Source organism: Hypomesus nipponensis, chromosome 24 (assembly GCF_054491055.1).
Source record: "Hypomesus nipponensis isolate SF chromosome 24, ASM5449105v1, whole genome shotgun sequence".
In the NCBI taxonomy this organism is placed as follows: Eukaryota; Metazoa; Chordata; class Actinopteri; order Osmeriformes; family Osmeridae; genus Hypomesus; species Hypomesus nipponensis.
This window is the reverse complement of record NC_140384.1, coordinates 7,778,118-7,806,110: the sequence shown is the minus strand read 5'-3', so window position 1 is coordinate 7,806,110 and position 27,993 is coordinate 7,778,118. Positions and strand designations below refer to the sequence as shown.

At 50.1% G+C, this 27,993-nt stretch overlaps 2 protein-coding genes across 3 annotated transcripts; both read right to left on the bottom strand.

Moving 5' to 3' along the window:
• Positions 1–17: 17 nt before the first annotated feature.
• ppp3cca (protein phosphatase 3, catalytic subunit, gamma isozyme, a) lies at positions 18–18,533 on the bottom strand. 2 transcript variants are annotated; one of them, XM_084690230.1, is made up of 15 exons: positions 18,408–18,528; positions 17,813–18,115; positions 13,775–13,972; positions 12,616–12,740; positions 9,670–9,781; positions 6,956–7,101; positions 6,583–6,722; positions 5,875–5,952; positions 5,658–5,752; positions 5,419–5,544; positions 5,213–5,290; positions 4,280–4,364; positions 3,562–3,659; positions 1,376–1,402; positions 18–191 (listed from the first exon to the last, which is right to left on the bottom strand). In XM_084690230.1, the coding sequence occupies exons 2-15, from the start codon at positions 17,880–17,882 to the stop codon at positions 46–48; spliced, it is 1,524 nt and encodes a 507-aa protein (XP_084546356.1). In that variant the 5' UTR covers positions 17,883–18,115; positions 18,408–18,528; the 3' UTR covers positions 18–45. The 2 variants fall into 2 exon arrangements, with proteins under 2 accessions (XP_084546356.1, XP_084546357.1); XM_084690231.1 differs by lacking the exon at positions 1,376–1,402 and having other exon boundaries at positions 17,813–18,533.
• Positions 18,534–18,891: 358 nt separating this feature from the next.
• Positions 18,892–27,934, bottom strand: vps37ba (VPS37B subunit of ESCRT-I a). Its single transcript, XM_084690281.1, has 4 exons — positions 27,693–27,934; positions 24,850–25,021; positions 22,303–22,385; positions 18,892–22,010 (listed from the first exon to the last, which is right to left on the bottom strand). The coding sequence occupies exons 1-4, from the start codon at positions 27,795–27,797 to the stop codon at positions 21,534–21,536; spliced, it is 837 nt and encodes a 278-aa protein (XP_084546407.1). The 5' UTR covers positions 27,798–27,934; the 3' UTR covers positions 18,892–21,533.
• Between the last annotated feature and the right edge of the window lie 59 nt (positions 27,935–27,993).

Here is a 27,993-nt window from a genome sequence, read left to right as displayed (position 1 = left end):
GGTGGAGGGGTGGGGGAATGGGTGGGGGTGGAGGGGTGGGTGAGCTTAGCCGTCTGTGCCGTTCTTGCTGGGGGCGTTGGCTCCGACGGGCTGCTGGCCGTCCTTGCGAGGGGGCATCCTCTCGTTGATCCTGTCCAGGCCACGAGCCTCTTCAAAACTACGGATCTTCTTTGGAGAGAAACCTTGAATGGCTGGAAGAAAAAAAGATAGAAATAATTAGGGTAAAACGTTTTATTATGTACTTTTACAGAGATCTGCTGGTCAACCTGTGAAGAGTACGACATACAATATCCAGATATAAATTTTCCTCCAAACTTTTTTCACGTGATTTGATCAAATCGGGCACTCATCCTTTGAGCGCACGTTTATCAAAATCACGTCAAATCTTCCAGAGACTGTGAACAGTGTGGGCTTGACATGTAGATGCAGGGTGACTAAGGAACATGCACAGGAATGTCCCTGGAATCCACACATTCACTGAACACGCTACAGCACAACACAACACCTCTCAAGAAAGGGTCAACTTACTTTTAAAGTTCCAAGAGCCATGGCAACCACAAAGAGAACATGGGCAAAGATATAAACGGTAAGTGACTGTTCAAACTGATTTTTACGAGCACAAGCAATACGATAATAACACCTAGATGACTATTATTAAAGTGGATTTAAGACTCATATAAACATCAACCAGACACTTCTCTCACACACACAAGGGAAAGCTTGCAAAATATAAAATGATATAGTAAAAAAAATCAAATTAAAACACACCACTCCAAATGGTGACCCAAATGCCCTCCAAGACAGTATATATCTACACTAAGAGTACAATGTCAACACAAGCAGGCAGTGCAGCAACAGCCAAGCAATGTAACAGGATTAGACTCTGAAAATAACCCCTGGAAGGGGGAGAGAGTGCTGCCCGGGGCCACAAGCCTCTCTGTGCTCAGTCTAAGCGGGCTTTTCTCTGGGAGTGGAGGCTAGCCACCTCTCGCCCATGTGACCGCCAGCTGCTTGTCAACAACAGACTATGATGGGTCCCCAAGGAAACCACTCATTCCTCCACACCAAACCTCCCACCCCACCCAGGTGTCCAGGGTCAAGTTCATCTGAATGAAGAGGAAAGTGAAGAGCACCAGGTAGTGGTACGTACAGTGGTTGGACTACCAATCCACGATAAAGACTTCTAATCAAACATGGTGAAACAGAACAGGAATGAAAGGAACCTTGAACAAAAACTGAAAAAGAATAAAAGACAGCACAGAGGGTGTGTGTGTGTGTGTGTGTGTGTGTGTGTGGGGGGGGGGGGTGGACACAACACACACTTAAAACACACACAGACAACAAACACACACACATAAAGTGACCACTGGCGTACCTTGTGCCTCCGCGGCCTCAATGGTGGCTAGGTTAACGTGAGTGGTCGTGAGAAAAGAGAGAAACCAGGCGTCAAAATCAACCACAGGAAGTCAACGCCACCCAAATCACAGTCAGGACCACAGCAAATCCCCCGGTACATGACACAGTCCCAGACAACACGGGCAAGAGATCAGGAACACAGAATGAGTTAGCCGTAACATGCACACTGTTACTGCTACGTGGGAGAGAGAGCGAGGAGAGAGAAGGGGGGCTTGGATGAGAGCTAGGATGGTGCAGGGGGGGGGGGGGGGGTGACGGGGTCAACAGGGCTTAGGTGTGGGGAGATGAGGGGGGGGATTTGACGCGTGCACGCACACGCAAACACCCACACACGGGCACGCCGCACACAAGCCAACAGAGGCAGGCAGGCGCCTCTGTCCACTGCGATGAATCTTCCTGGACAATGTACAGGGAACCGTACACCTGCCTTCCACTCTATAAAAAAGGGACCTTTTCCTTTTCCCCTGTTTGTTCCATTTCCCATGGGTTTTTTTCCCCCCAGGGTTTCATTAAAAGGTTTCCCGGTTGAGGCGCGTGTTAGGATGACAGACGAGAGAGAGGGAAGGTTCTGGTGCTATGGCAGCATTAGTGGCAGCATTAGGCTCTTCGCTCACATGTAATGAGGGTTGTAACGGGGTGAAGCAGAAAAGCTGGAATACAGAGTCTCTGTCAAAATAGGATCTGGGTAGCTGGCCAACAGTAGGCATCTCCTGGCTGGGTTCTGGCTCTAAGTACATGTAATAAGCTTATCTTACAGTCATACCCAGTTAGGTTCCTCTTAAATGTCATCACAAAGGGAAGGTGAAGAAAAGCAGGGCTGCACCTAAACCAGCCAACCCTTTTTTTGTTTTTTTTTCTCTGGTTCTTTTTGCAGGCCAGCTCAGTCTGGTTCTCTGTGCGCCCTGCCTGTGCAGATGACAGAGACAATGGCATTCTGTAAAGGTCACGTCATGCGGTTCTGCTCGGCTACGAGTTTTCCCTACACCTCCGCCACGGACCAGTCCTGCTCCCAGCATGCCCCTCTTCTCTGACAGGTCCTCCCGCTTGGTGTCGGGGAGGGGGGAGGAGGGGGTGCTGACCTTTAGATCAGGACTCTGGTCACTTCAGTGACAGGCCGGACAGCCCGCCTACGGTTCAGCCCAAAGACCGTCTGGTCCTTCCTCTAACCCCCCGCCACCCCTAACCCCCCAGACTTGATCCACCCACATCTCCCTCCAGGACACTTCTGACAAGAGAGATTCACATTCTATCTCCCTGTCTCTCTCAACCTCTCTCCCTTTCTCTCTCTCGTAATTTCTCCCTCAGGAACATCAGGCCCAAGCTATTCTCTTTTATCAACCCTGGACGCACAATAGATTGGCTATTGCTCAGTGGAATAGCATCTGCCTGTAGATCAAGGGGTCACCGGTTCAAATCCCCAGTAAATCGCTACAGATAAAAGCGTTGGCTAAATGAATACATGATGTGGCCTATTACCCAGCCTCTCTGTTGGCTCTGGGATGAAGCCCTGTTTCCCAGGCCTCCCAGAGGTAGTGGGGGGGGTGGGGAAGGGTGGGGACGCCCCGCTGAGTCGACAGGGTTAGCCAGAAGAGGCTCGGCTGATATCACCAGCCAGGAGGGGGGGGGGGGGGGGGGGGGGGAGACAGAGCCAAACCCAGAGAGCTGGGGGGGCGCTTGCTGAGTCACGTGCCTGGCCGAGGCCGTCCTTCACGCACATCTGCCACGCTGGTCAGACGCTGAGCAAACCGCGGAGGTTTCTAGAAGATTGTGCCCCTTGCCCGACGAGACAGGGGGGGGAAAACTGGCAGGTCGCGGGTCTGCTCATTAGTGAACTTGCTTGTGTCACCGTGACGATGTGACCGTGATGATGTGACCGTGACGATGTGACCGTGAGGATGTGACCATGAGGATGTGACCATGAGGATGTGACTGTGACAGGCGAGTTCCTGGGGATGAGGATGGCTCTGGGCACGGATGTTAGTACTGAAGGAGTGGAAGTGTGTTAAGGGCCACCCTGGTGCACATGAAGAGGGTAGCAGCCATGAGAGAGAGAGAGACAGAGAGAGACAGAGAGAGAGCGACAGCAGGGTGAGGAGGGGGGAGAAGAGAGAAGAAGAGGGGGAGGGGGGTCTGGTGCTCTCTTACCAGTCTGGATGGTGTCCTTGCCCCCCGACAGCACTCCCAGAGGCAGGGTCCCCGTGGGCGTCAGTCCCTTGAGGGTCAGGACACTCTCACTCTCCTCCCTGGAGAGGACACACGCGACCACCGACACACAGACATGAGAGGTCGCTGAGCCCCCGGGGGAGACGGCTCTCCCTGGTCGACCTGGGCCTCACTCATCTGGAGCAGCATATCCTCTTACGATACCGCTTCTCTCTCTCTGTGTCTCTCTCTCTCTCTCTCTGTCTCTCTGTGTCTCTCTCTCTGTTTGTCTCTCTCTCTCTCTCTCTCTCTCTCTCTCTGTCTCTCTGTGTCTCTCTCTGTGTTTGTCTCTCTCTCTCTCCCTCTCCCTCTCTCTCTCTCTCTCTCTCTCTCTCTCTCTCTGTGTCTCTCTCTCTCTCTCTGTGTTTGTCTCTCTCTCTCTCTCTCTGTTTGTCTCTCTCTCTCTCTGCACCATGACTCACTGCTGTCAGCTCCTTAATCCTCCGGCAGCAGGCCCGGGGTGTTGTCACACACAACAACACACGTTCTGCCCTCTCCCTGGCTTCCCTCAGTCTCATAAACACCCTTCTTCTGTCTGGCATGTTTAGTGATCTGGTATATATATATATATATGTGTGTGTGTGTGTGTGTGTGTGTGTGTGCAGAGCAATGGTATGTATAAAGCCATACACAAGTGACCCAGAGCAGCGGGGAGTCTGACCTGAGGACTGAGAACACCCTGGCCATCTTCCCGATGGCTCGGATCTTGTTCCTGATCACCTCTTTGCGCACGGCCGGGACCCCACCTGCAAACCCAGAACACAGTCAGACCCCATCCCCTCTCCACCAGCCTGCCAGCCCAGAACACAGTCAGACCCCATCCCCTCTCCACCAGCCTGCCAGCCCAGAACACAGTCAGACCCCATCCCCTCTCCACCAGCCTGCAAACCCAGAACACAGTCAGACCCCATCCCCTCTCCACCAGCCTGCCAGCCCAGAACACAGTCTGTTTAGACAAGGGTGCGTTTTAGAAAGCAGTGAGAGAGGACAGGGAGAAGTGCAAAAGACAGAGAGAGAGTGTGATCACAGAGAGAAAAAGAGAAGGGGGGGGGGGGTGGAGGAAGAGAAGACGAGGAGGAGGAGAGAGAGACAGAGAGAGGGGAGAGAGACAGAGAGAGAGGGAGAGAGAAGGAGAGAGAGACAGAGAGACAGAGAGAGAGAGACAGAGAGAAGGAGAGAGAGACAGAGAGACAGAGAGACAGAGAGAGAGACAGAGAGAGAGACAGAGAGAGAGACAGAGAGAGAGACAGAGAGAGAGAGACAGAGAGAGAGACGGAGAGACAGAGAGACAGAGAGACAGAGAGAGAGAGAGAGAGAGAGAGAGAGATAGAGAAAGGGGGGCTCCTGAGATCTACTTGATGAACTCCAGACGCGTGTGAGATGCTGTTATAAGCGAGACGCTGCCTATAAATCAGTTCAAATGAAAACTAGAGCCTTTGGCTTACCGTGCAACTCCTCTGAGGGCTGATGTACGTGTGTGTGTGTGTGTGTGTGTGTGTGTGGGCTTGCTCGTGTGCTTGTCGGCACGTGGGCGCCAGGAGCAAACGGGCAGCCACGCTCCGTGTCATGGCGAGGTCGACCTTGAGACGCTCACCTTCACAAAGGTCATCTCCTTCCGACATGAGCTCGTCGTCGGAGCAGATGTTCAGCACGTTCACCAGCATCTCCGTCACTGCGGGGAGACGAGGCCAGGGTGAAAGGTCTGCGTCTCACCACCCTGCTCTAACGATGACCGTGACACCCCCCTCCCCTACAGTCCCGTCCCCCCGCCCCATCCCCGATGACCCATCCTCTTTTCACCTTTCTCTCCGACGAAGGGCAGAGACCAGGTGAACACGTCCATGAAGTTGGGCAGCCAGTAGGGGTGAGGGGAGCAGTTGAACTGTCGGATGTTCATCACGTTGTTCTCGTACTTCAACACGGCCGCTGGATGGGAGAGAAAAACAGGAAACAGGAGCGGGGTCAGGTGACCTCCCGGACAGCCGGGGAACGACAGCGGTGGCACAAAACGGCGAGTTTCAAAGAGAGCGTCAACACACCTTTGTTATTGTACACGTCTAGGTAATTTGGTGCTGAGAAGATTGTGATTAATGACGGGAAGCCTGTGGTCTGGCTTTTTCTGTACATCCGATACCTGGGATTTGAAAACAAACACACACACACACACACGACAGTGATACAACAATTAAAAGGACAAACAGCATGTTCCATTCCATTTGTTCCTATTTGAATTACTCAGAAGAAGAACTCTCTTACCCAGCGTCCTGTGCTTCGTGTGCTCGTATTACCGACAACAAATTATTATTTATCAGAAAGTCACATACTGCCGGGTAACTGCAAGAGAGGGAGACATCAACCAGTCAGAACAGCCAGCAAAGGTTCCAGTACAGGCTAAAGCTCGGCACTGATTTGAGATCTCCCAGACTCCAACCTGGCAACCCCCAGAACCAGAGACCCAACCAAGAATCAAATCGGGGGAGGGGGGAGGAACAGCATGTGGTCATTAATGTTATTCTCTGGCTGTTCCTCGCTTATGGAAATACAGTTTTAATAGCTGTGTCTGGCTCCTGGCCTCCGAGACGGTCTCTAATGATGCAGCCAGGCCAGAGGCCGGCAGTGGGGTATTTAGGAGGTCTCCAGAGAGGCTGCAGGCCACCGGGTGCTGAGGTGGAGAGCTTTTAGTGGGCTTTCTACGACCCCCTCGTCCACCTTCCCAAACAAGCTGCTCTGGCAATTACCAAAGGCCACCTGTATTCAGTTAATGCACCCATTAACCTCCCGATCTGGAACGTCTAGGTGTACGTGGAGAAAGTATTGCCAGGCGGGACAGGGAACCAAGCTAACGAGGTTTATCTACTCCAAACCATAGACCTAGCCCTGACTCCTTGGGGGCCATGTAGACTGTGAACCCAGCCGTCTGAAGCTGCAGAACAGAGGGCAGCTGGAGGAAGTGAGGCGCATCACCTGAAGAAGTAGGAACAGCCCCGCACGGAGTTGTGGTTGAAGTGTTCCGCAGACTTCTCGCTGCCGTAGTCTTCCCCTGGGTCGGCCCAGATCAGGTCACACATGGGCCCGAAGGCGGGCGGCTCCTTAAACCTGTCTAACTGGGGAGGACAAAACCACACAGGCAGGGCCATCACACACGGCTCAGCTACACCTAAGACACCTACAACTAGGGATCGCTCAATTCAAAACAAGTACAAATATATTCGTTTTGGATGTGTTTACTTCATGTTATGTTATTGTACTATGTACAGTTTAGCACTGTGTTGTGCTATCTTGGCTTGGATCGATAGCAATTTCATTGTATTTATTTTTTTCGAGGCCAGCAACTTACTTTCCTAATGTCGTCTAGGCAGTTGATTTCTGGAGAGAGCCCTCCGTGTACGCACAGGAACTGCTGGTTGAGCAGGGCGGCGAGGGGCAGGCAGTCGAAGGCCTCCATGCAGGCGTCATAGACACGCTCCGAGTACTTGATCTTACCTGCAGCACACACACACACACATGGACAACACTTCAGCCCAGCTGTTCCAGACCAGGCCGGTGGTATGACAACGTGTGTCTTGCTGTTTGCAGGACAACGCTGCAGCCGTTGTTGTGGTACAGGCCCTGATTGAGCCTGTTGACTAATGAGTGACTGACAGCTTATGAGGCGTTGGTGCGACACAACAGGCCCCAGGTCAGATTACACGGGCAGAGAGGAAAGGAGCTCCTTATAAGGAGAGGAGGGAAACGGCGCTTACGACGCTTGGTGATGTCATCAGAGCTCTGCTGCTGATTAACTGCACAGACGGACTCGGATTCAGAAGGTGGAGGGCTGGACACAGGCCACTAGCCTGGTGTGTTGAACAGACAACCTGACTGTCCAGCCCGGTCCTGGACATTCCTGGGACCTGAGCCGTGGTCTTAACCATCCGAGCTGAAGGGAGACAGTCTGAGGAGACAGTTGTTAGTCTGGCCTTGACCATTATCCCAGCAATCTGTGTGTATGTAACTCAGACTTCCTGATATGGTCCAAATCCCCCCCCCCCCCCCTCCAGTCACAAACAGGTCTCTCCAGCAGTCTACTTATCACCTCAGCCATCATGCCATCACTGATGCCAAACACCCAAACTCATCTGACCCAAAACAAAAACAGAAGCTTAAGAGGCCTTCTTCACGGTCTCCAGGCCGAGGAGCACATTGTGTAGCTGGGCCAGGCCGCAGAGAGCCTCTCTCAGTCACCTGAGGAAAGCTACACGACAACGTCCTGGTTCCTGAGCAGAACCGAAGGACCCACGCAGAGCGCGGGCGAGAGGACGGGATTCTAGAACGGGAGACGCGTTCTATTTTTATTGTTGTCTTTCATCCTGAAGGAGGTGCATCCGCCAGGCCTCCTGTTTCACACACCCTCCCCTGCCTCCGCCCAATTAGTTTAAGTACATGCTAATGAGCGCTCTCATTATAATCCAATTAGAGTGAAGCATCTTTCACGGGATATGAGGATGGCAGTTTGGGAGTTTATTTATGAAAACCGAGACGTCTTTCTTCTGTCTGCTAAAGTGTTTTGTCTCTGGATGCTTTTGCATACTAATGTCTCCACACCTGTGCCACATACTGTCTGAACTCCCTGTGCGCCATCAGAGACACACACAACACACACACACACACAAACACACACACAAACAACACACACAAACACACACAAACACTACACACGCAGACACAAACAGCAACAGACAACACGTTTCACCTCGATGACTGTGTGTAACTGCCTGAAAAACATCAACAGCATGCCTGGATGCCCTCCATGCCACGACCGCTCCCTGTCTGCTACATGAGAGAAGGTCTGGTCTGCACGCATGGCTGCAGCCACTGATGACACGTGTGCTGGCAGGCCTGCGGAGCTGGGAGACACTGCAGCGGGCGCTAGCAGGGCTCTCTTTCAATGGGGCGAAGGCAGCACATCTGCCAAGACTCATCTATCTAGGAGCAGTGGGGCGAGGGGGGAACCCCCCCTGCTTGTGCACTGATATATCATATACCCGTTGCCTGTGTCCTATCAAATGAGGCTGCGTGATGGAATAAGCCCGGCTTGGCCAGGTCAATGTGCCCCTTCCACAGCTGGGAGCACGGGTTGTATCAGGCCAGGGCTGGCCTCGCTGGCGGGACTGGAAGACTGGAGGACTGGGAGGACTGGAGGAATGAAGAACTGAGGGAGGACTGGGGGACTGGAGAACTGTGAGGACTGGGGGACTGGAGAACTGGGGGAGGACTAGGAGAACGGGGGACTAGGAGACCTGGAGGACTGGGAGGACTGGAGGAATGAAGAACTGAGGGAGGACTGGGGGACTGGAGAACTGTGAGGACTGGGGGACTGGAGAACTGGGGGAGGACTAGGAGAACGGGGGACTAGGAGACCTGGAGGACTGGGAGGACTGGAGGAATGAAGAACTGAGGGAGGACTGGGGGACTGGAGAACTGTGAGGACTGGGGGACTGGAGAACTGGGGGAGGACTAGGAGGACGGGGGACTAGGAGACCTGGAGGACTGGGAGGACTGGAGGAATGAAGAACTGAGGGAGGACTGGGAGGACTGGGAGAACTGTGAGGACTGGGGGACTGGAGAACTGGGGGAGGACTAGGAGAACGGGGGACTAGGAGACCTGGAGGACTGGGAGGACTGGAGGAATGAAGAACTGAGGGAGGACTGGGGGACTGGAGAACTGTGAGGACTGGGGGACTGGAGAACTGGGGGAGGACTAGGAGAACGGGGGACTAGGAGACCTGGAGGACTGGGAGGACTGGAGGAATGAAGAACTGAGGGAGGACTGGGGGACTGGAGAACTGTGAGGACTGGGGGACTGGAGAACTGGGGGAGGACTAGGAGGACGGGGGACTAGGAGACCTGGAGGACTGGGAGGACTGGAGGAATGAAGAACTGAGGGAGGACTGGGGGACTGGAGAACTGTGAGGACTGGGGGACTGGAGAACTGGGGGAGGACTAGGAGGACGGGGGACTAGGAGACCTGGAGGACTGGGGACTGAAGAACTGGGGGACTGGAGGACTTACATTCCTGTTTGAAGGTGAAGTACTCCGTCAGGTGCCGGCACTCGTGGTTCCCTCGGAGGAGAAACAGCGTGGTCGGGTGGTTGATCTTCAACGACCAGAGGTACAGCACACACTGGGAGGGAGAGAGATGGAGGGAGGTGGAGAGAGCGATGGAGGGAGGGGGAGAGAGAGTGAGAGAGATGGGGGTGGAGAGAGCGTTAGGGAGATGGAGGGAGGTGGAGAGAGAGTGAGATGGAGGTGGAGAGAGAGCGAGAGAGAGATGGAAAAAGTTGGAGAAGGAGGGAGAGCGATGGAGAGAGAGATGGAGGGAGATAGTTAAAGAGAGATGAGAGCGAGAGAGAGAGCTGGGTAGACAAAAGTGACATTCACACTGATAAGATATGCAAAAGATCCCAGGTCTCTCAGAGAGGAGAAGAAGGTAGGTTGCTATGGGTGAACCAGGTGGCAGATAATTCGTTTTTTTACCTCTAAAACAAAAGAAAAAGGCCTGCGTTTGCCCAAATGTCAATATAAAACAGAACATTGAAACTGATCTCATCTGAAAAGCAACCGCAATCCCCTCACCCAGCTGGCCCCCCTCGCTCACCTAACAAAAGGAGCATAATTAGAAAAAGCACTACATTCAAATGAAAAAGAAAAAAAAAAACATAATTTATCCTCCGAGTCTTTGAAGCTGGGCGCAGATGAAGCTCCGGGCCGCATTTAACGTGCGACGACGGTCTGGAAAGCGGGCGGGCATTTACAATCCAAACGACCTTGCTTCCTGTCCCAGCCCTCATTAGGGACCACTTGGCTCTCCCCTGCCGCTGTGCAACATTAGCATGCATCAGCCCCGGCCCTGGGTCTGGGGCATGACCACAGGACGCCAGGGAAAACCAAGGCAAGCAGGTGTGCATCCTAATGACGGCCAGAGCTAAGAGGGGAGGGGGACACCCTTGACGTAATCCTAATCCCAGACTCATACGATGATGCATTGAGCACGGGAAGTTAACACGGGGGTGGGGGGAGGGGGGGGGGGGGGGCTCTTCTGAGCGTGGGGGGGTGGAAGGTGGAAGAGCTGAGGAGGGGGACGAGAGCCCCAGGCTGACTGTGGGTTTAATGAGAACCCTACCTTCCTCTCGTCTCCTCTCGTCTCCCTCCTAGCCAGGCGCCTGGCGTAGAGGCTAAAGCGGGGGAGTCAGACAAAAGGAACAGCGCAGAGCTTTGTGTGTCCGGCGTAAGAGCTTCCCCGCCAGGCCACACACACACCAGGCCACACACACACACACACACCAGGCCACACACACACCCCAGGTCAGCTGTGTCGGGGGGGGGGGGGGGTAGCCACAGGTGAGAGTCCTCTCCTGTATTCTGTATTTCTCACACTTTGCAGTGTTTTTTTATTTTTTTAGAACCCCCTCCCAGCCAATAGGCGGTCTGAAACCCTAACGCTTAACTCTGAGTGGGTAAAGTCAATCTTTCTGTTACCAAGGTAACCACATCGTTGAGTTCCATTTCCCAGTGTTCCTCTTTTGGCGTGACTACAAAGCCCTCCGTGTTCTTGAGCTGGCGGTACAGAGTGAGGGCTAAGGCCTCAGACGCGTCCTGGGCGCCGGGTGAACAGTGTCCCTCCCAGAATAGCCCCGGGCCCCCACAGCGGCCCCGAAGGCTCCCCAAGGTGGGCCGGCTTCACTCGGTCAGTCATTCCCTATGCTCTTTCACTCACACACTTTTCATCTGTGACATTTCACCATGCTCACATGTGCACCCATCAAAAGACAATCCCCCCCCTCCCCCCACCCTTGTCCACAGACCGATCGATGCCTATCCAAATCCTGCCCCCCAGCAGCCCGGGGTTCACCAGGGACATTAAGGACACAGGGATTGTGGGTTTTGCTGAAAACAAATCCATGTTGGTTCAGGAACAACAGCCGGCTTGATAATAGGATGCAGGAAAAAGAAAAACATTTGTAAAAATCATCGGCAGATTTGTGCAATATTGAAATCCTCGCATCCACTTTCCATAACAATGGTCCTTGGGCCCAAGCAGTGTCGTCGCTCCCATCTCCAACTTGCTAATATCCTACATTATTCAGTAACCATGATAACCAAACCGGTCACTGTGATGGCAAACCATCCAGAGCCAGTCTGGTGCTGACGACAGTGCCAGCAATCTGAAACAACTGTAGGAACAATTACAGTCAAATGAGCAATTTACTATCTCTCACTCTCCCGACCCTTACATTGGAGCACGCTTTATGTAAACCAACAGCGGCAATGGAGTATTTCTGGGGCAGCAGTGATTCCACACAGAGACAGATGGTTCAGTGAGAGGAGGCCATGCAGGGGGGCCCCGGGCCTTCCTCCGGCATAGCGAACAAGTCTGTCTGCCTGAGAAGGACCCACAGACACCCCAGCCAAGCCAGCCTACATCCTACATGACACTAACTATAGACACACTGTTGACTCCTGATTTATGGTTCGTCACGCTTTACCTAGGAGAGACAAGCAGTAGATCGTGTCAATGCCTGATATTAAGCTATGAATGATGTCATAACTGATTTCACGAGGCCATAAGCCAGTTGTCAATGTGACATAATGCCATCTGAGAGGCCAGTGTCCCAGAGAGCTCAGTAAATAAGGGAATGGCTAATTAAACATGACACACCGATCCAGCACACACTCACACACACACACACACACACACAATCCTTGCTGTGTATAGCTGTGTGCAGCTGCTAGAATCAGCAACCCACACTCAAGTCAACACTACACAGGTTCAAACTGGGGAGCTATATGGGAGGTTCCAGGAAGAGCTTGTGGTGGACTGAACAGCAGGATGTGTGCGTTTCACCGAGCTGGACTGGGCCTGTCGTGTTTAATGACATGTTCCTGTGCGTACGGTGCCCTCCCTCAGGGCCAGGGGCCAGGGAGAGGGGGTGGTGGTTGGGGGGGCTTTAGGCTCACCTCGATGCTGAAGTAGCCCCGGTCGACGTAGTCTCCCAGGAAGAGGTAGCGCGTGTTGCTGGGCGAGCCTCCCACCTCAAACAGCTTCATGAGGTCGAAGAACTGGCCGTGGACGTCGCCGCACACTGACCGGGGGGGAGAAAGACAGAGAGAGGGAGGTGAAGTTGGACGAGGAGGAGAGGAATGGAGGTGACCCCGCAGGGGACTGGTCTAAACTGAGGACAGCTAAGAGAAAGAGAGAGAGTGAGACACAGAGAGAGAGAGAGAGAGAGAGAGAGAGAGAGAGAGAGAGAGAGAGAGAGACACAGACAGAAAGAGATACAGAGAGAGATACAGAGAGAAAGAGGGAGACACAGACAGAGAGAGATACAGAGAGAGAGAGGGAGACACAGACAGAGAGAGACAGAGGCAGAGAGAGAGAGACAAAGAGAGACAGAGAAGCTTGGGATTCCTAGCCCCTAGCCTGGCGAAAGGAGAAGGCTCCATCCACCACTTGTCAGTGGAATCAAACAGCGGTGTCATGGAAGAGTGCCCAGGCTGGGCAGTGTTTACTCTGGGCCCGCAGGGCTGGGAACGGGGCTCCATGACACCATCTCCTGACTTCCAGAGGAGGACAGGAGGAAGACAGCCTTGCTCAGCATGTATGGAGGAGGACAGCTTGCCTTCATCCACACGGCGTATGGCTCCTGCAGGGCTAGCCACTCACAAGCCTGTGGCTTCAAATCCCCACCATTCCTACCTGTGATGGGCACTGGAGACAGTCCCACCTGTGATGGGCACTGGAGACAGTCCCACCTGTGATGGGCTCTGGAGACAGTCCTACCTGTGATGGGCTCTGGAGACAGTCCTACCTGTGATGGGCACTGGAGACAGTCCCACCTGTGATGGGCTCTGGAGACAGTCCCACCTGTGATGGGCACTGGAGACAGTCCTACCTGTGATGGGCACTAGAGACAGTCCTACCTGTGATGGGCACTGGAGACAGTCCTACCTGTGATGGGCACTGGAGACAGTCCTACCTGTGATGGGCACTGGAGACAGTCCCACCTGTGATGGGCACTGGAGACAGTCCCACCTGTGATGGGCACTGGAGACAGTCCTACCTGTGATGGGCACTGGAGACAGTCCTACCTGTGATGGGCACTGGAGACAGTCCTACCTGTGATGGGTGCCTCCACCTCCAGCATGCACTTTTCCTGGCGGAGGATGTTGGCGCCGTCGTTGATGATGCGCAGAGCCAGCTCCTCCTCCAGACGGCCCTCCTTCACCAGGTGAGTGCGGAGCAGCTCTGGGTTGGGTTTGCCGTCCTCGAACAGCTCCTTGACCGTCAGGCGCTGCTGTGGGGGGTAGGGCACGGCTGGGGGGGGGGTTACAGGGGGGACAACCGGTCAACTCCAAGGCCCAGTGGGGTATTGTGCCTCTTGACTTATGTTCAAGAAGGTTCGACTGATAGCCGCCTAAAGCACGTCGTTGTTATGTCAACACTGAGACAGGATAATTAGGTTGTACTTTAAACTAGCAGGCGGTATTTCAACTGTTACAGTACTGTACACAAGCTACTCCATATCTAAGCCAAGTAGATCAAGCGAAACAGTTTAGGATGAACGGCTAGGCGGTGTGTCTGGCTGTGGTTTGTGATTGTGACAGACAGTGGGCTACCAGGGTCTCGAGTCATCACTACGCTTGCTGCATCTCCCACCAGAACACATCCAGATCATGATATTCCATTTGTATGGCTGGGGTTCAGGTCACAGGGGGAGGAGGGCATAACCTAAGCTGTGAAAGTGTCATTCGCGGTCTCTTAAGACACAAGCAAAAATCCTTCACCTCACTTGAACCCCTTGGTAATCTCCCCCACAGCCCCACAATCCCTTGCAGGAGAATCCAAAAGAGCAGAAAAGCTAAATGTCATTGTACCCAATAGAACAGAACAATCACCTGGCCGTTGATCATTTTGAGTTAAACATGAATCTTGACTTCGAAAATAACTGACAACAAAACTCCCCACTGTAGTCAACAACAAATTATTCATTCAATTCAATCTAGAGTCAGATTTCATCTAAAGAACCGGGCGGACAAACGAACTGAGATGAGAACGCGGGCGACAATCTCCATTTATTAAAACAAGGAGACAGTGTTCTGATGCAAATCCACGGAGATGTGGAGCGAAGATTAGCCCGGCTCAAGCATCACCCCACGCTCTGGACATATCGCCAGACAGCTGGACGAAGCCGTGTACGACAGGTGAAAAGAGCCACGCCGTGTTCAGATGGAAAGTTCCAGTGCTGGACACTGTAGTGAGCTGTCAACCCATGGTCTGACTGGTGTCCTCTGAATAAATTCAAGCAGCAGATAGCCAAAGCAGCTCGCAAACTTCACTGTTGACAAGTTTGCTTCTGACACGGGAGATGCAAGGAAGATATGCTTCCTGGGCCTGACCCTTAAACTCTCACCAACGAATCTGCAGCCTGTGGATGGGATTAATGCGTTGCTTCTAGTCTGAGATTATCATTGGGGAACAACGAGTTTTGAGTAGCTAATGATAGCTGCTGATCTGCCAAATCATCAGCAGACAGCGTGTGGTAGAACAACACTACTCAAAGACCTTTCCCTTGATTATCAGCTGGGTTCTTGGTAGCAACCACGCCTGTGGCCAGAATGTGTAGAGCACATGTGAGGAGGACCAAGAAAGGTGTTGATGGTTTAGGGAGATGGTGGTGGTGGTGGGGGGAGGGGGTAGGAGAACTGTTTACACTGTGAAAGCCTGGATGACCGTGCATCTTTGACTGGCTTCCAATGGAACAGCAACAAAGCTAGATAGCCTTTTAAAGAACCACGGTTTTCGTTTGCAAACATCCCATGCCTGCGCCGGTGTGCAGGTCGAGGGGGTGATGGTGGTGAGTTGGGGAGTAGGTTAGAGAGGCTGATGTGGGTTCCAACAAGCACTGACCTGCAAGGGGGGGGGGGGGGTCATCTCCTGCAGCCTTGCTCCAACTTGGCCTCCCCTACGATCAGGACAAGCTGTCACGCTCTGACAAGTGCGGTATAAATAAACGGTAAGCGCTCCTGGACCTACGAGGCAGGCTGCGAAAGGAACTGTAAGCCCGGGGTACGAGCGTTAAGTAGAGATTAGGCAAAGCCTCTATTAGCTGGGGATTCCAGGTTCAGAGTATGTTTTTTTTAGGAGCCACACTGGAGGCTGGCTTCTCTGGCCCCAGGGTTCCAGATATGTCAGATATGACACTGGAGAGGGAGAGAGGGGGGCAGGGGGGGGGGAACAGGACAGGACAGTGGGGCACTGGCTTCCACGCTCCCAACAACTGTTGAGAAAGCAGGATGTGAATCAGTGGAGGAACATGAGGCTGGTGTCATGCCATCATATCATCACATCCCCCCCAGTCGGAGGTGTCATGGCAACACTCAGCAGAGTGACAGAGAAATTCACCCCCTCTGGTTTCGAATCCAAATTACAAAGCGGATCTAAGAACTCCAAACGACAGCCTCCTGCCCCATCCAATAACAAACCACTAAACGGTTAATAAGGCCAAGCAGAGTGTTCTCAGATGAAAAGGGGCCAAGAACACCTATGGGCCCTATTAATCATGATGAAACATCCACTTCAAATAATATAGGCTAGTTTTTAATTAGCATGAAACATTGGATGCCCCTTGCTGAATGACCATGAGTGTTGGCCCAATGCAGCACTCCATCTTAGCCACACTGGCATGACAACAAACACACTGGAAAACAAAGACGGCATCTATCTAGTCTATTCATAATGACGAGCCGGTTATAGATTAGGATTCAATATTTCAATCAAAAGCAGCACAAAGGGGTATTAATTACAGAATCGAGCCACAGGATGGAGCTTGGTTAGATTTGAACAAAAGAAGCAGGAAAGATTGTGTGGTCGGGTTGATTCTCAATTGTTCTAATTCATTTTGACTATTACTCATGGCGTTTAAAAACGCCTATCTCTAGCGGCCAGTGACAAGCCACGCGGACAGCCAAGTGCAGTCCAGCTGGGCCCTCAACCTCACCTATGCTACCTTTCTGGCTCAGGTACAGAGAAAGTCTGTCAAATCGTTTTTTAAACCTCTCATATTGTTCCACGTTGGCTACAAAAGAAGCTCTCCCTCCCCCCCCCCCCTCCCATCCTTCTCTCTCGCCTGCCCGCCGTGAAGCTTGGGCACATCGCTGAGGATTCTTTCCGCAATTAACTAACCCTCTCCCTACTGGCGCATACACTCTCAGCATTCCTATCCCCCCTGCCAGGGCTTTTCCTGCTCCCGGCCCGGGGAGAGCTCCCCCTAACAGGCTGGCAGAATGCTGGGCTGGCACAGGGGGCTCCCTGGGGAGCTAGTGGAGGCTTGCTTGGCCTTGGCGACAGTGTCCTGTCCAGGCAGAGTACAGGGCAGTTGCTAATGAGGTCTGGTCTGTCCAAGAGACTATAACAGCGGAGTGCAGGAATCCACCTTGTCAGCCGAATCACAGCAACTGCAGACCTCTCACAGTCAGCTTGTTCCTGAAAATAGGCTGCAAAAATGTCACAGACTAGCTCCTGACCAAACAAGCCCATGGGAACCGACAGTGGTGACAGCTTATTGCAAATTTCTTATATTAAACCTCTAGAGGAATAAATAGGAGAACATATCACACTCTAACTAGAATAGATTTGATGGGATGTGCACTGTTATCATCCGTCCTGGACCACAATGTGCGTGCCTCTATGCTTGGAGTCAGGAGAGCTCTGACCAGAGGATTCAGAGACAAGGGCTTGAAACTGCCTCTGATACACCTCTGGTACACCTCTGGTATTGAGAAACATAATACTTTATGTTTGTCCTGCCCTAAAAATGTTCACGTTCTTTGGAATGCTAGTCTATGGCTGTCAACACTTCACCCCTGACGCACAGGCTGATATATCCTCCATCACAGTCCTTTTGGACAACAACACATTTGAGTTGGAAGATTTCCAGCTAGGATGTTATAGCCCCTGCAAAATACCGTTAATAATATCAAATCTCAATCAGCCACCAGAGCAGCCAAACGATGTTTACTAAATTGCAGTAATCCAAATTAACAACGTTAAAAGACCTGTTGCATGACAACAAAGTGTCGATCTTTAACTAATACAATACGTAGGTAATGTCTTCCTGATTTGGATTGCTAGCTAGATAACGTATGGTTTACTCACCTTTTATGAGCCGTTCGGTGGTGGATTGCTTTTCTTTTTCTTTGTCTTTGTCTTTATCTTTTCCAGACATGTTGGTTTCCTGGAATTAACACTCAGGTCCAAGTATGATAAACTAGCTTTGCTTGCTAGCTAGTTAACTGGCTGGCACACCAGCAGCCTAACGTCAGCTACTCCGTTTTGACGCGTTTTGCGGCTGGGGATTTTTCTTCTGTCCGATCCAAGCAGGAATAGTGCAGATTTGGGAGACGTTAGCTAACTAGCTAGCGCGCAGGGTGGTGCAAAGGTTAGAATACAATTTAAGACCTATCCAATAAAAAAAAAAGTTACAAATCAAGGTTGTATCTAGCTAATTACGCGAAAATATAAAACATGTATTCAGATTTGTTGCAAAAGTGTTGCATTCTCCGATTTCGCACTTTTTAAGAGTTGGCAAAATAGCGCACATTAGCAAGGACGAGCTCTCCAGCTACTTTGCTAGCATAAACAAAATGTGTTCTTGACAAATCACCAAACCAAATGAAAGCTCACGTTAGACTCATTTTCAATTTTATCTGGTCTAACTTTATTAATGCATTATAACTGATATCTATCAAACCTGCGTTTCCTTGCAGATTAGGTGGTTATCAAGCCCCTTTCCAGTTGTAATAGACAGGAGCGTCTGTATCCCCTTTGGATTAAACGGTAATCTGACAGGGCACAGACGGATTTCCTACAATATGGCGGAGTCGAATCCCCTAACGACATGACGTAGCCATGGAAACGTAATGCGTACACGTGCTGATTACTTGGGGTGCATTCAAAATCATACGTTTCAAAGACGGTTCAAATAATTCAAAGAAACACTGTTTAATATCCATGTTGTGCACTAGATGGGTCTCCTGTAAAAAATGTTTTTAACTGAGAAAACAACGTTCTGATTTATTAGTTGAATGCGGTTCCTTGGCAAAACCTTTTTTTGGAGTGTTCTATTCAGTAGTAGAAACTACTTTCATATTCTCAAGTCAACAATATATTGATTACACTAATGTTATGGTTGTCCCTCTTATCCCCTGAAGTGAATGAAGAGAAAAACAAGCAGGTTATACAAAAAGATTGTTTATTAACTATCCAGGAACATGTCATGAATTCAACCTCTACAGTTTTTAACAGCCCAACCTAAAACACACAATCTCGACATATAAAACATAAGATCAATAGAAACAGTCCATACAACATAATTATATAAGAAAGAGAATGGAAAGACTAGTAGACACATTGAATATGCACCTTTCCAATACGAACATGCAAAAACACGCGCTCATTAATTGTTAGTTAGCTGGTATAAACAATTCCTTCCTCAATTGGAAAATAGGAGCATGGCTTTTTCCACATCCAGTCTCACAACCGAACACTCACTGTCTTTCCCAATATTAGTACATATTATTCTGATACGAGTCAAAGGCAGAGCTATGTTAAGTTAAAAATATTCATTTACCAGATGCACATACGCAGAACTTCTGCAACTCACAACTACCAGTGGATAGAGAGACCAACACAAACATTGCAAACAAAAACATGTCTCCCGGTCACAAGATCCACAGACTTCTCAGGACTTCAGCTCAACAACAACAGCACTGAGAGTGGAAGCATGACAGCCAGCCAGCTTGACACAACACAGCTTCAGGCATGTAATCCCAATTTCAGCACAAAAAGACGAGGGGTTTGTCATGCATGGGGAGGAAGCCCTCCATGGTCAGGACTAGCTGTGGGGATCCAGAGACAGGGGGGCCACTGACCATCAACACAATGCCAGTCTTCGGTCTGGGCTAACAGTGAGATCAGATTCAGTATCTAGTTGAGCGTATAGGCACTCTGTGGTTCTTGAACAGTACAGCATTCAGGAAACAGTTGAGGAGTGATGAATTCAAGCGCTGCATGTTTAGTTATGTAATTCATGAAAAAATGACAATTGTTGACAGAAAATAAACTTAAACAGGAGAGCATCATTCAAGGAGGCATGAAGCTTCGCTTCCTGATTTGCTACAATTGGCTGACAACATAAGACGTTGATCGAGAAATAGATTCGATATGATACCTTTATGAACGATCCCATCTTAAATCTTTGGCCCTTAGTAAATCGCTTAAGAAAAACGCTTAAGAAACCAGACAGACTTTAAATCAGAAAAATTCAAAGTCAATGTGATTTTCAATCCCGAAAGCACGCTTAAGAGAGCGAATTAGTAAATGAGTTGATCCATACTTATAGTTAAACATAAGTGCACATGGAGGACCCATTTAATAAAGAAGATGTATTACAAGGAGAAATGATCAAAACAACATCAGTGTTAAAAGGTTCAGTGATGATTCTGACAATTTTCTTTTCTCCATGTCCTGGGCAAGGCCGTAACCATGGAGTCAACATGGGGGGGGGGGGGATTACATTTGTTATGATAATTTTGGAGAGCGTGCGTGGTTGCCTGTAGTAGCGTAGCACGTTTACATTTTTATATCAATATATTGGAGGGGGACATTTAGACCAGATTTGAATATTGATAACCAGATAACCAATATATATATATATGTTATGATTACGGCCCCCTGCTGGGAGACATGGGCCAGTACAACCTTTCTCTCCAGAACAAACAGGCCGAACACATACTCAGCCTGCCTTAAAAAAGCAAACAGCTGGGAAAGAGAAACTCTATACAAACTTTCAAATGAATGTCAGTCAATCCTGTCAAAATTTTAACTCTAATGACGTAAGAGTATTTATTCATTGCTCATTAAAAATCTTCTGAGTTCAAAAGTACCTTGTGAAATATAAACGACACAATGGATCAAGGTTCTGATTCTAATGATGTGCGAGATTACTGTTTGGATAATGGCACAGTATGGTCACAGTTTGCATATATTTAACCAGTCTTTCATAAGGAAGCCTGGGTAATGCAAGATTACAAATAGCTTCACTATTTGTGGCTCTAATTCTCCATTCAACAGCACGGGCGACATTAAGGGCCCCTGTACACCTCAAAAGGGTGTCATCTTTTCCAAATGTAAACCTAGCTATTGCAGAACGTTTCACAATGATCTTGTTTCCACGTTACCTTTTTGAGATGCAGTACAATAAATCAGCAAAGCCCCAGTGTGTCCCTGAGTGACAGAAAGCGTCTCCCAGAATACTTCGATTCCTTTAAAAGACTTTAAGGGCCAAACAAGAGGAGTGTATGCAGACACGCAAATGACATGTATGTTCAACCAATGGCCACTAGAGGGAGCAAACTGCCGCATTGTGTAAAGAAGCCGTGCAAGATGGCACTGTGTCTGCCTTGGCACACAGGTACAGGAAGTCACTTAAGTGACTGTTGATATTTGGCTCAGAGTTTATGAGTTGATCCAAGCCGGTAAACCCTAGATTGACATATTTTCTCACTACAGCCTCCCAACAGCGTTTGAAAGGGCATGGGGGTTTTGCCTCAACAGAATCAGACCAGGTCTGGCAAAACCTTTAGTTGCCAGAGTGATTACAGAGTGTAGTTTCGGATGAGAGGAGTGCAAATCCACGGAGTTGTTTGTTGATTCTGTTGTTCGGCGGAGGGCGAACAGCCCAGACCTTGTCCCTCCGCCATCTTGATTGTGATTGGTCGCGTTCCCCATAGCTGTTCCTGGAGGTCAACCAACCAGGGGAATGCCGCAGCGAAAGTCCACCACAAGACCCGCACCTTCACAGCGCCCAGCGCTTCCGTTACTGCATAATGAAACCAGGCTGGGGGGCCATGCGAGGGGGAGGCCTCTGGGGAAGAGCAGGGGGGTACTGGGACATATATTGTTGGGGGTACCCGGAGTTGACACTGGGAAAAGATTGGCCCGACCTGGGGGGAATGGGAGGGTAAGGCGTGGAGGGGTATGAGAAGGCAGGAGACTGCAGGGCCGGGGCTGAGGCTGGGGACAGCTGGACGGGAGGGGGAGGGGGGGCCCTCCTGGGCTGGGGGGCCGGGGAGCTGCTTATGGCCTCTGTATGCAGGGGAGGGGGCCTGGCGGAGACCTCCTGGGGGCGAGGGGCGGGGGACTGAGCCGGGGGCAGACTGTGGCCGTTCAGCACCATCTCCCGCAGCTTGTCGATCTTCACTCTCCTCAGGTGGGCTAACTTCCTCTTGCTATGGTACTCGTCTACGAAGGCTTCCATCATGATGTCGCCGTCTAGGAAGGACTCTGCCATGTTCTGTCACAATCATAGAAGAAGAGCTCAGATTGACGTTAACAGCAACCTCCAACACCTGAGAATTGTAGCCACGTACGTCGATGTGAAATAAGATAGGAGAGATGTCATGCGCCCGAGAGAAACTCACACATAGGGGCGATGAGTATAACAGGTTACGAAGGATAAAAGGGTGTCCGTAACCCAAACAAAGCACAGGAAAGGCAGGTACAAAGCCCAGTCAGACACAGTTTACAGACGGGCAGAAGGGAGGCATGAGGTCATGCCGTGACTGGAAGGTGCTAGAACAGCTTACCTCTGTCTCCTCTTCTATTTTGGCCCCTTCTGCCTGCAGCAGGGCCAGCAACATGTCCAGAGAACTGTTCCCAGACTTGTGGTCTGTGGATTAAGAAAGAGTCTCCTCACTAAATATGGAAATACGTATATTTATATATTCCAAAAGAAAAGGTCCAGATATACATAGACATTTATTTATATTAAAACATGTCGCAGGTTCGTGGTCACTTGTGGAACTTATTCCTGAGAGCTTAATTGTGTAAATAATGAGTCGTGTCATAAATCACAAGACAGGTTGTGTGGATTAAGAATTTAAAGTGTTCAGTCAGTCTGGTGGGATCCCACACCTAACTGACACTCTGAGTAGTCATTGGGCCTTGCCCACACATGCCTACTGACGCTCATAGACTGCCTTCTCAGACACGAAAATAGAGCTTGTGTCTCCAAGGATGCGTATCTGTTGGCTTGGTATCTGTTGCTGTGCTTACTGAAAGGCAACACCAGCTGGGGCGGGGATTACACAGACAACACGACACCATGCAAATAAAGTCTTACGTACGCACACAGGCACACACACACACACCTAGAATTGTGGCTGTGTGTGTGTGAGAAACCGAAACAGCCCTAAATACTGTACTCGGTGCACAACCGTCGAAGGGATTAGGAAAAAGACTGAGCTCCACATTCCATTAGAGACCTCCAGAGAATGTGTCATACAGGAGCATGAGAGAAATCGGGGTCAGGCCCGGACAAAGGCCTAGCTTGCCCCCCCCCCCCCCCCTCCCCCACCCCAGCACCAGATGAAAGAAAAAAAAAAAAGCTTAATTTAACCAGTTTTCCCCGGGCATGATGTAAAGCGTTTCCCAGCTGTGTGAGCCAGAGCCACAGTTCACAGGGAATTAGTCCTCCACCAACAAACTGACACTGACAAGTTAGTGCAGTGTCAGGCCGCCCCTCACAGACCACCACAGACAAGCCACTGAAAGATGCCGGCAAACGTCAGTCCACGAATGATCTTTGAGAGATTTGTTAGCCAAAGCCTGGTTGTCAGGAGGGAGGCCAGGCCTCCTTCAGGCCCCAGGCCTGTTAGCTGTGTGTCAGGCAGAACACCTCCCCCATGCCCCCCTGCCCCCCTCCCCCATAATGACACAGACTCCCAGGAGGTATCCGCACCGCTCCACACAATGGTTCGATTCTCCACTTTGGAAAGACCAGGGAGCAAACACACACACAGCCTGGGCCCTGGGATCATGAGACTGCCATTTAGAAATGGATACATCCCAGCCCTCACACTACAATCTGAGGGGGAGGGTTAGCCTGCCTTTCTCTCAGTCCCCCCCCCCCCCCACCCACATACACCCCTCCCCCGCCTCTTTCTCCCCCTTGTTGTTTTTCCCTGTCGCCATCCCAGCAGCACCAGCACAATGACCCACTATGGGCTGCTGTCCTGAGGGGCAGGGAGGGGGCACCGTCTGCCCTGCCCCCTTGCCACCCTGGCCCCCAGTGCCACCCTACAGGGAAGCTCAAACAATCCCTGTTACCACGGAGGTTGCAGGATGAGGGGAAGGGAGGGGAACTGTGCGACTAAGGAAACACAGGGGACAATGCTGAGATCTGCCACTGAGGACAGGGTGTTTCATCTGGGTCGAGCGGCTGAGCAGCTCTCAGCAGTGTTGTCCTTGCCCAGCTGCACCGCTGCGGCTCACGGCAAATCCACAACTAGGACAGCCAGCGCACGATGGGAGAGGCGGGTAACCTACATTTCATTTCATAACCCCCCCCCCGCCCGCGCCCCCCCACCCCCCCGTCCCCCCCCCCGTCGTCAACAAACAAACGACAGGCTGTCGTATTCGTTGACCGCCCGCTGAGAAATCATAGCCACACAAATGGGGCTTTGAAAAGTCACTGCGACGTTCGTCACAGAATGTTCATTAGGACAAACGGTCTGGCCATTGTGGTTCCAGGAGGGAATCAGCCATGATCTTGTGACCATAGGGGATGCAAAGTTAAACTTTAGCAGAGTTCAAGTAACCGGGAACAAACAGAAGACTGGATTGTCGGCGGACTGTTTCCAGTGGGCTGCCAGGCAACCGTTACGTCACACAAGGTCAGACGTGTCACCACTCCGTGTCTTAGTCACACACAGCAAAGTTCTGCAGGGTTGTGTCAGAGAAGGGGAACGGGAGCCAATATCTCTCCCCCCTCTCCCCCCCTCCGTCTCAGATCCTGCTGACGTGGATTGTGATTGGAGCAGGAACCTGCTCAAGGTGACTCCAGGGATTGACTGGGGCTGAAGTGAATCCTAGATAGGGCCCTATGTGCCCCTTAGTGTCACTTCCAGAAACACCAGATACTGGTTGAACTGGTTTGATCTGTGCAGTGTGTGTGTCATCAAATAGCACAAGAAAACAAAAGGGAAAATAACACGATATTTTCAATCCCTTATGACGGTCGATGACACCGTTAAAAACCCCCAGGGCACACCCAGTATGACCCCAAATCAAACAAAATCTCATGTTAAACAAGCTGAAGCTAGGGTTTGGTGTTGGGTGATCCGGACAGTTACCCAGAGTGGACTTGCGGAGCTGGTAGGCTTCGAACCCTTCCTGGAGAAGGCAGTAGCGCTTGGTGAGCTGGTTCTTATGCTCCTCCAGGGTGGGTTGGAGAACCAGGTTCTGCTCTGCCAGGCTGCGGTTACTGGTCAGAATCATCTCCTTCTTCTGCTGGACTTGCTGGATCTGCAACACACAGACGCACACATCACCTATACTGTAGTAATAATAATAAAAATGATAATAATACATCTTTTCAATTATGAGCAGATACTTTTATCCATGCCAAAGGTGGGGAGGCGGCGTCAAAGATAGACAAACGAAAGAGAGAATCTGGACACTTTTGGCGACTAACAACGGAGGGCAGGATAGCCTCTGTGGATGGAAATAGCTTGGCATGAAGGAATAAGCATGCGGCCAAGTCCTGTAAATATAACACACAGCTTGGACACAAAATTAATGTTCCTTCCACAGAACGACAAACTTGTGGGTCTGGAGGGCAAAACAAGATGAACAGCCTTAGAGACCAGGGTTTAAATGGGTCTAAACCATTCCACTTCCACCGTTACGACAGGAGGTGACCATCATTCTACTCCTAAGAATCACATCTCGCATCCAGTGACAGCGTCAGGAAAAACATGGCCATAAATAGCATCTATAACTGCAGGCCTGTGTTGTCAAACCAACACATAATTGTTGGCTGGAACAAATGCCTCCTAACTCTCAACACGGAAGCCAAACAGAAGCCACAAAAAACAGTAAAGCAGCCCCACAGTAAAATCAAGCCAGCCGGCTGTTATTAAATGACCAAAGACCATCATAGACAAGCCATTGGTAAACAACATTCTTCACCAATGTCGGCTGCTTCTATTGCCTTTCTGCTGCGAACAAGAATCGCTGATAATGTAAGATCCTTATTTAACCAACACTTAACCACAGGACTAGATGGGTGTAAGTCGTATGCACCCCCCTTCATTCCCTCCTTCCTCTCTCGTTCTAACCACTGGTACAGGTCATGTAGACACAAACACTCTCAAACAAGAGCCAATACTAACTACCTGCAGCCGACAATCCAGACAAGGTTGTTTCACTTCACTAATCACTTCCAATGCAAAAATGTTGAGTTAATCAGCAGCATGTGGTGATGGAAAACTAGGTCATCTTAGCAGAGATCCTCCGGTAAGGTTTGCACTAAAGGAACTTTTTCTGTCGTTAGCTTGCGTTTCTGCCTTGAAGATGTGCTAATAGGCCTCTCATGCACAGCTGTGCTAGTTGGATTGTGCCAATACCTCACCTGTACATTTTCACACAGTACAGTCTTTGAATGTATTTTGGGAGAGCCAATTATGTAGAGACTAAAGCATATTGTGTGCTTGATGTAGCCTATATGAACAAATGAAAAGTTAAAAAAACATTTACAGTAAGTTACATGTAGCCTACATTACATTTGCTCTCAGTCAAGACCATAATAATGACTTATTCCCTGTTGCTATGTGAGTTTCATGTGTATCCTGATCTGAGAGCCAATGTTTGCAGTGAGTAGCCTAAGCCATTTGTCCATATGTGACACCCGTTAATTTATAAGCTACAGCAATACTGTGTACATTTTTCTAATGTCATGCTACAAATGCACACGGATATGACGTTCATCAGTTTCACCTTTGTACCTGTACAAATGAGAAAGGTTCCAACTTATTCAACAGAGGTGTGTCTCTGCAGTGTCACTTTTTAACTGCCAACCAACTAAACTCCACCACCAACTTCCTAAGCAATGACTAAGCAACTGTCAATGAGTTACCAAGCAACCGCCCAACACTGGCCAGGTCTGTGTATTAAGCAACTTCTACCATCGCTTTCACATGGAGGGAAAATGACATGCCAGATAAACAGGATCCACATGGGTGATGGAAGCGATTTGCTGATAACCCATGTAAACATTTGCAAATTAGCTTGTACATTTTTAAAAAATATATTTTTGGGGGGGTTGGATGGTTGGATGTCGGTCTACTATAGATGCAGGGGAATGCGCCATGTCTGGGGAAAAATGAGGCACGCGTTTATGACAGGTGGACTAGAAACAGTAGACTTCTTGAAATGGAAATATTTAATATTCTGTTTTGGGCTTCATGGGTTGTTGTCGTCATCCAGAGAAACTTATCTCTTGGAAAATAGAGCTCGTGCCCTTCAATTAGAGGCATTGAGTGAATAAGATTACAAAGCCAATGACCATACCTGCGCTAGTATGTGGTGTGAGTACTTTGGCGACTTGACGATAAAATCTTGCTGTGTCACTCACCCCGATCACTACCTGGAACTGTATGTCTGTTTAGCTACTTGCAAATTGAGTTGTCCACATACAGCCTGTGATCATTTGCTTGGATTTCATGGAAACATAGGATGGAAACGATGTCGCGGTCGCAATTGTCAGTGTTACATAGCCTACGTTACGTCGACTGCAAAGGTGTTGGCACGTCAATCCCAACAATTCAATCAACAATCAACATTTCAATTTCAATCAACAAGGCTCCACTGAGGACCCCCCCTCCGTGATAATATATCACAGAAATTATTACCAAGGTGTTCGTGAAGCTGAAGGACAAACTTTAACTAACAGCTAAGGCTACATTACATTCCAGTACAGTAGGCTGATCTAAGACTAGTTATGATGTCGACTAAAAATTGAGCGTTGAGAAATATCAGAAAATAACTGGGAAACGATCCAGGTTTGCTACGTGCTACTTTTGGATAAATTTGGATATGAAAGCACTTACAGCCCATATAGGCACGAACAAACAAAACAAAGGGATTGGCAACATGCGAGAAGTTAAAATGTAACAAACCAAATGATTAGACTTACCTCTTCCATGTCTTGAACAAACCGATTTAGTTTTTCATCATCTTCAAGCAACTCGTTAAGCTGCGCGATCGAGTACGAGTTAAACATGCTCCCAAAACCAGACATTTCTCGCACTGCTATGTTCGCTTCTTCCCCTCGCCGAACCCCTTTCGTTTTCGGAAAAAGCCCTTAAAGCGGTCTGAGGAAGCGAACTCAACTGCCAGTTGACTGGCGTCTCACACCGGAAGCCGTTGTCCAGTCAACGAGTTGGATAGGCCCCTATTCATGACATCATACTATCGCTAACTATTGAAAACGTGAA

What these genes read in the sequence shown, in the direction of transcription:
- ppp3cca (XM_084690230.1), bottom strand. Translation starts at nt 17,882, where the DNA reads ATGTCTGGAAAAGATAAAGACAAAGACAAAGAAAAAGAAAAGCAATCC. An exon ending in CTTCACCTTCAAACAGGAAT is followed by an intron (nt 7,102 to 9,669) that starts GTAAGTCCTCCA and finishes TGTGTGCTGCAG; the next exon opens with GTAAGATCAAGTACTCGGAG. An exon ending in CAAGGACACCATCCAGACTG is followed by an intron (nt 1,403 to 3,561) that starts GTAAGAGAGCAC and finishes ACGTTAACCTAG; the next exon opens with CCACCATTGAGGCCGCGGAG.
- vps37ba (XM_084690281.1), bottom strand. Translation starts at nt 27,797, where the DNA reads ATGTCTGGTTTTGGGAGCATGTTTAACTCGTACTCGATCGCGCAGCTT. An exon ending in TTGTTCAAGACATGGAAGAG is followed by an intron (nt 25,022 to 27,692) that starts GTAAGTCTAATC and finishes TGTGTGTTGCAG; the next exon opens with ATCCAGCAAGTCCAGCAGAA. An exon ending in GCTCCGCAAGTCCACTCTGG is followed by an intron (nt 22,386 to 24,849) that starts GTAACTGTCCGG and finishes CTTAATCCACAG; the next exon opens with ACCACAAGTCTGGGAACAGT.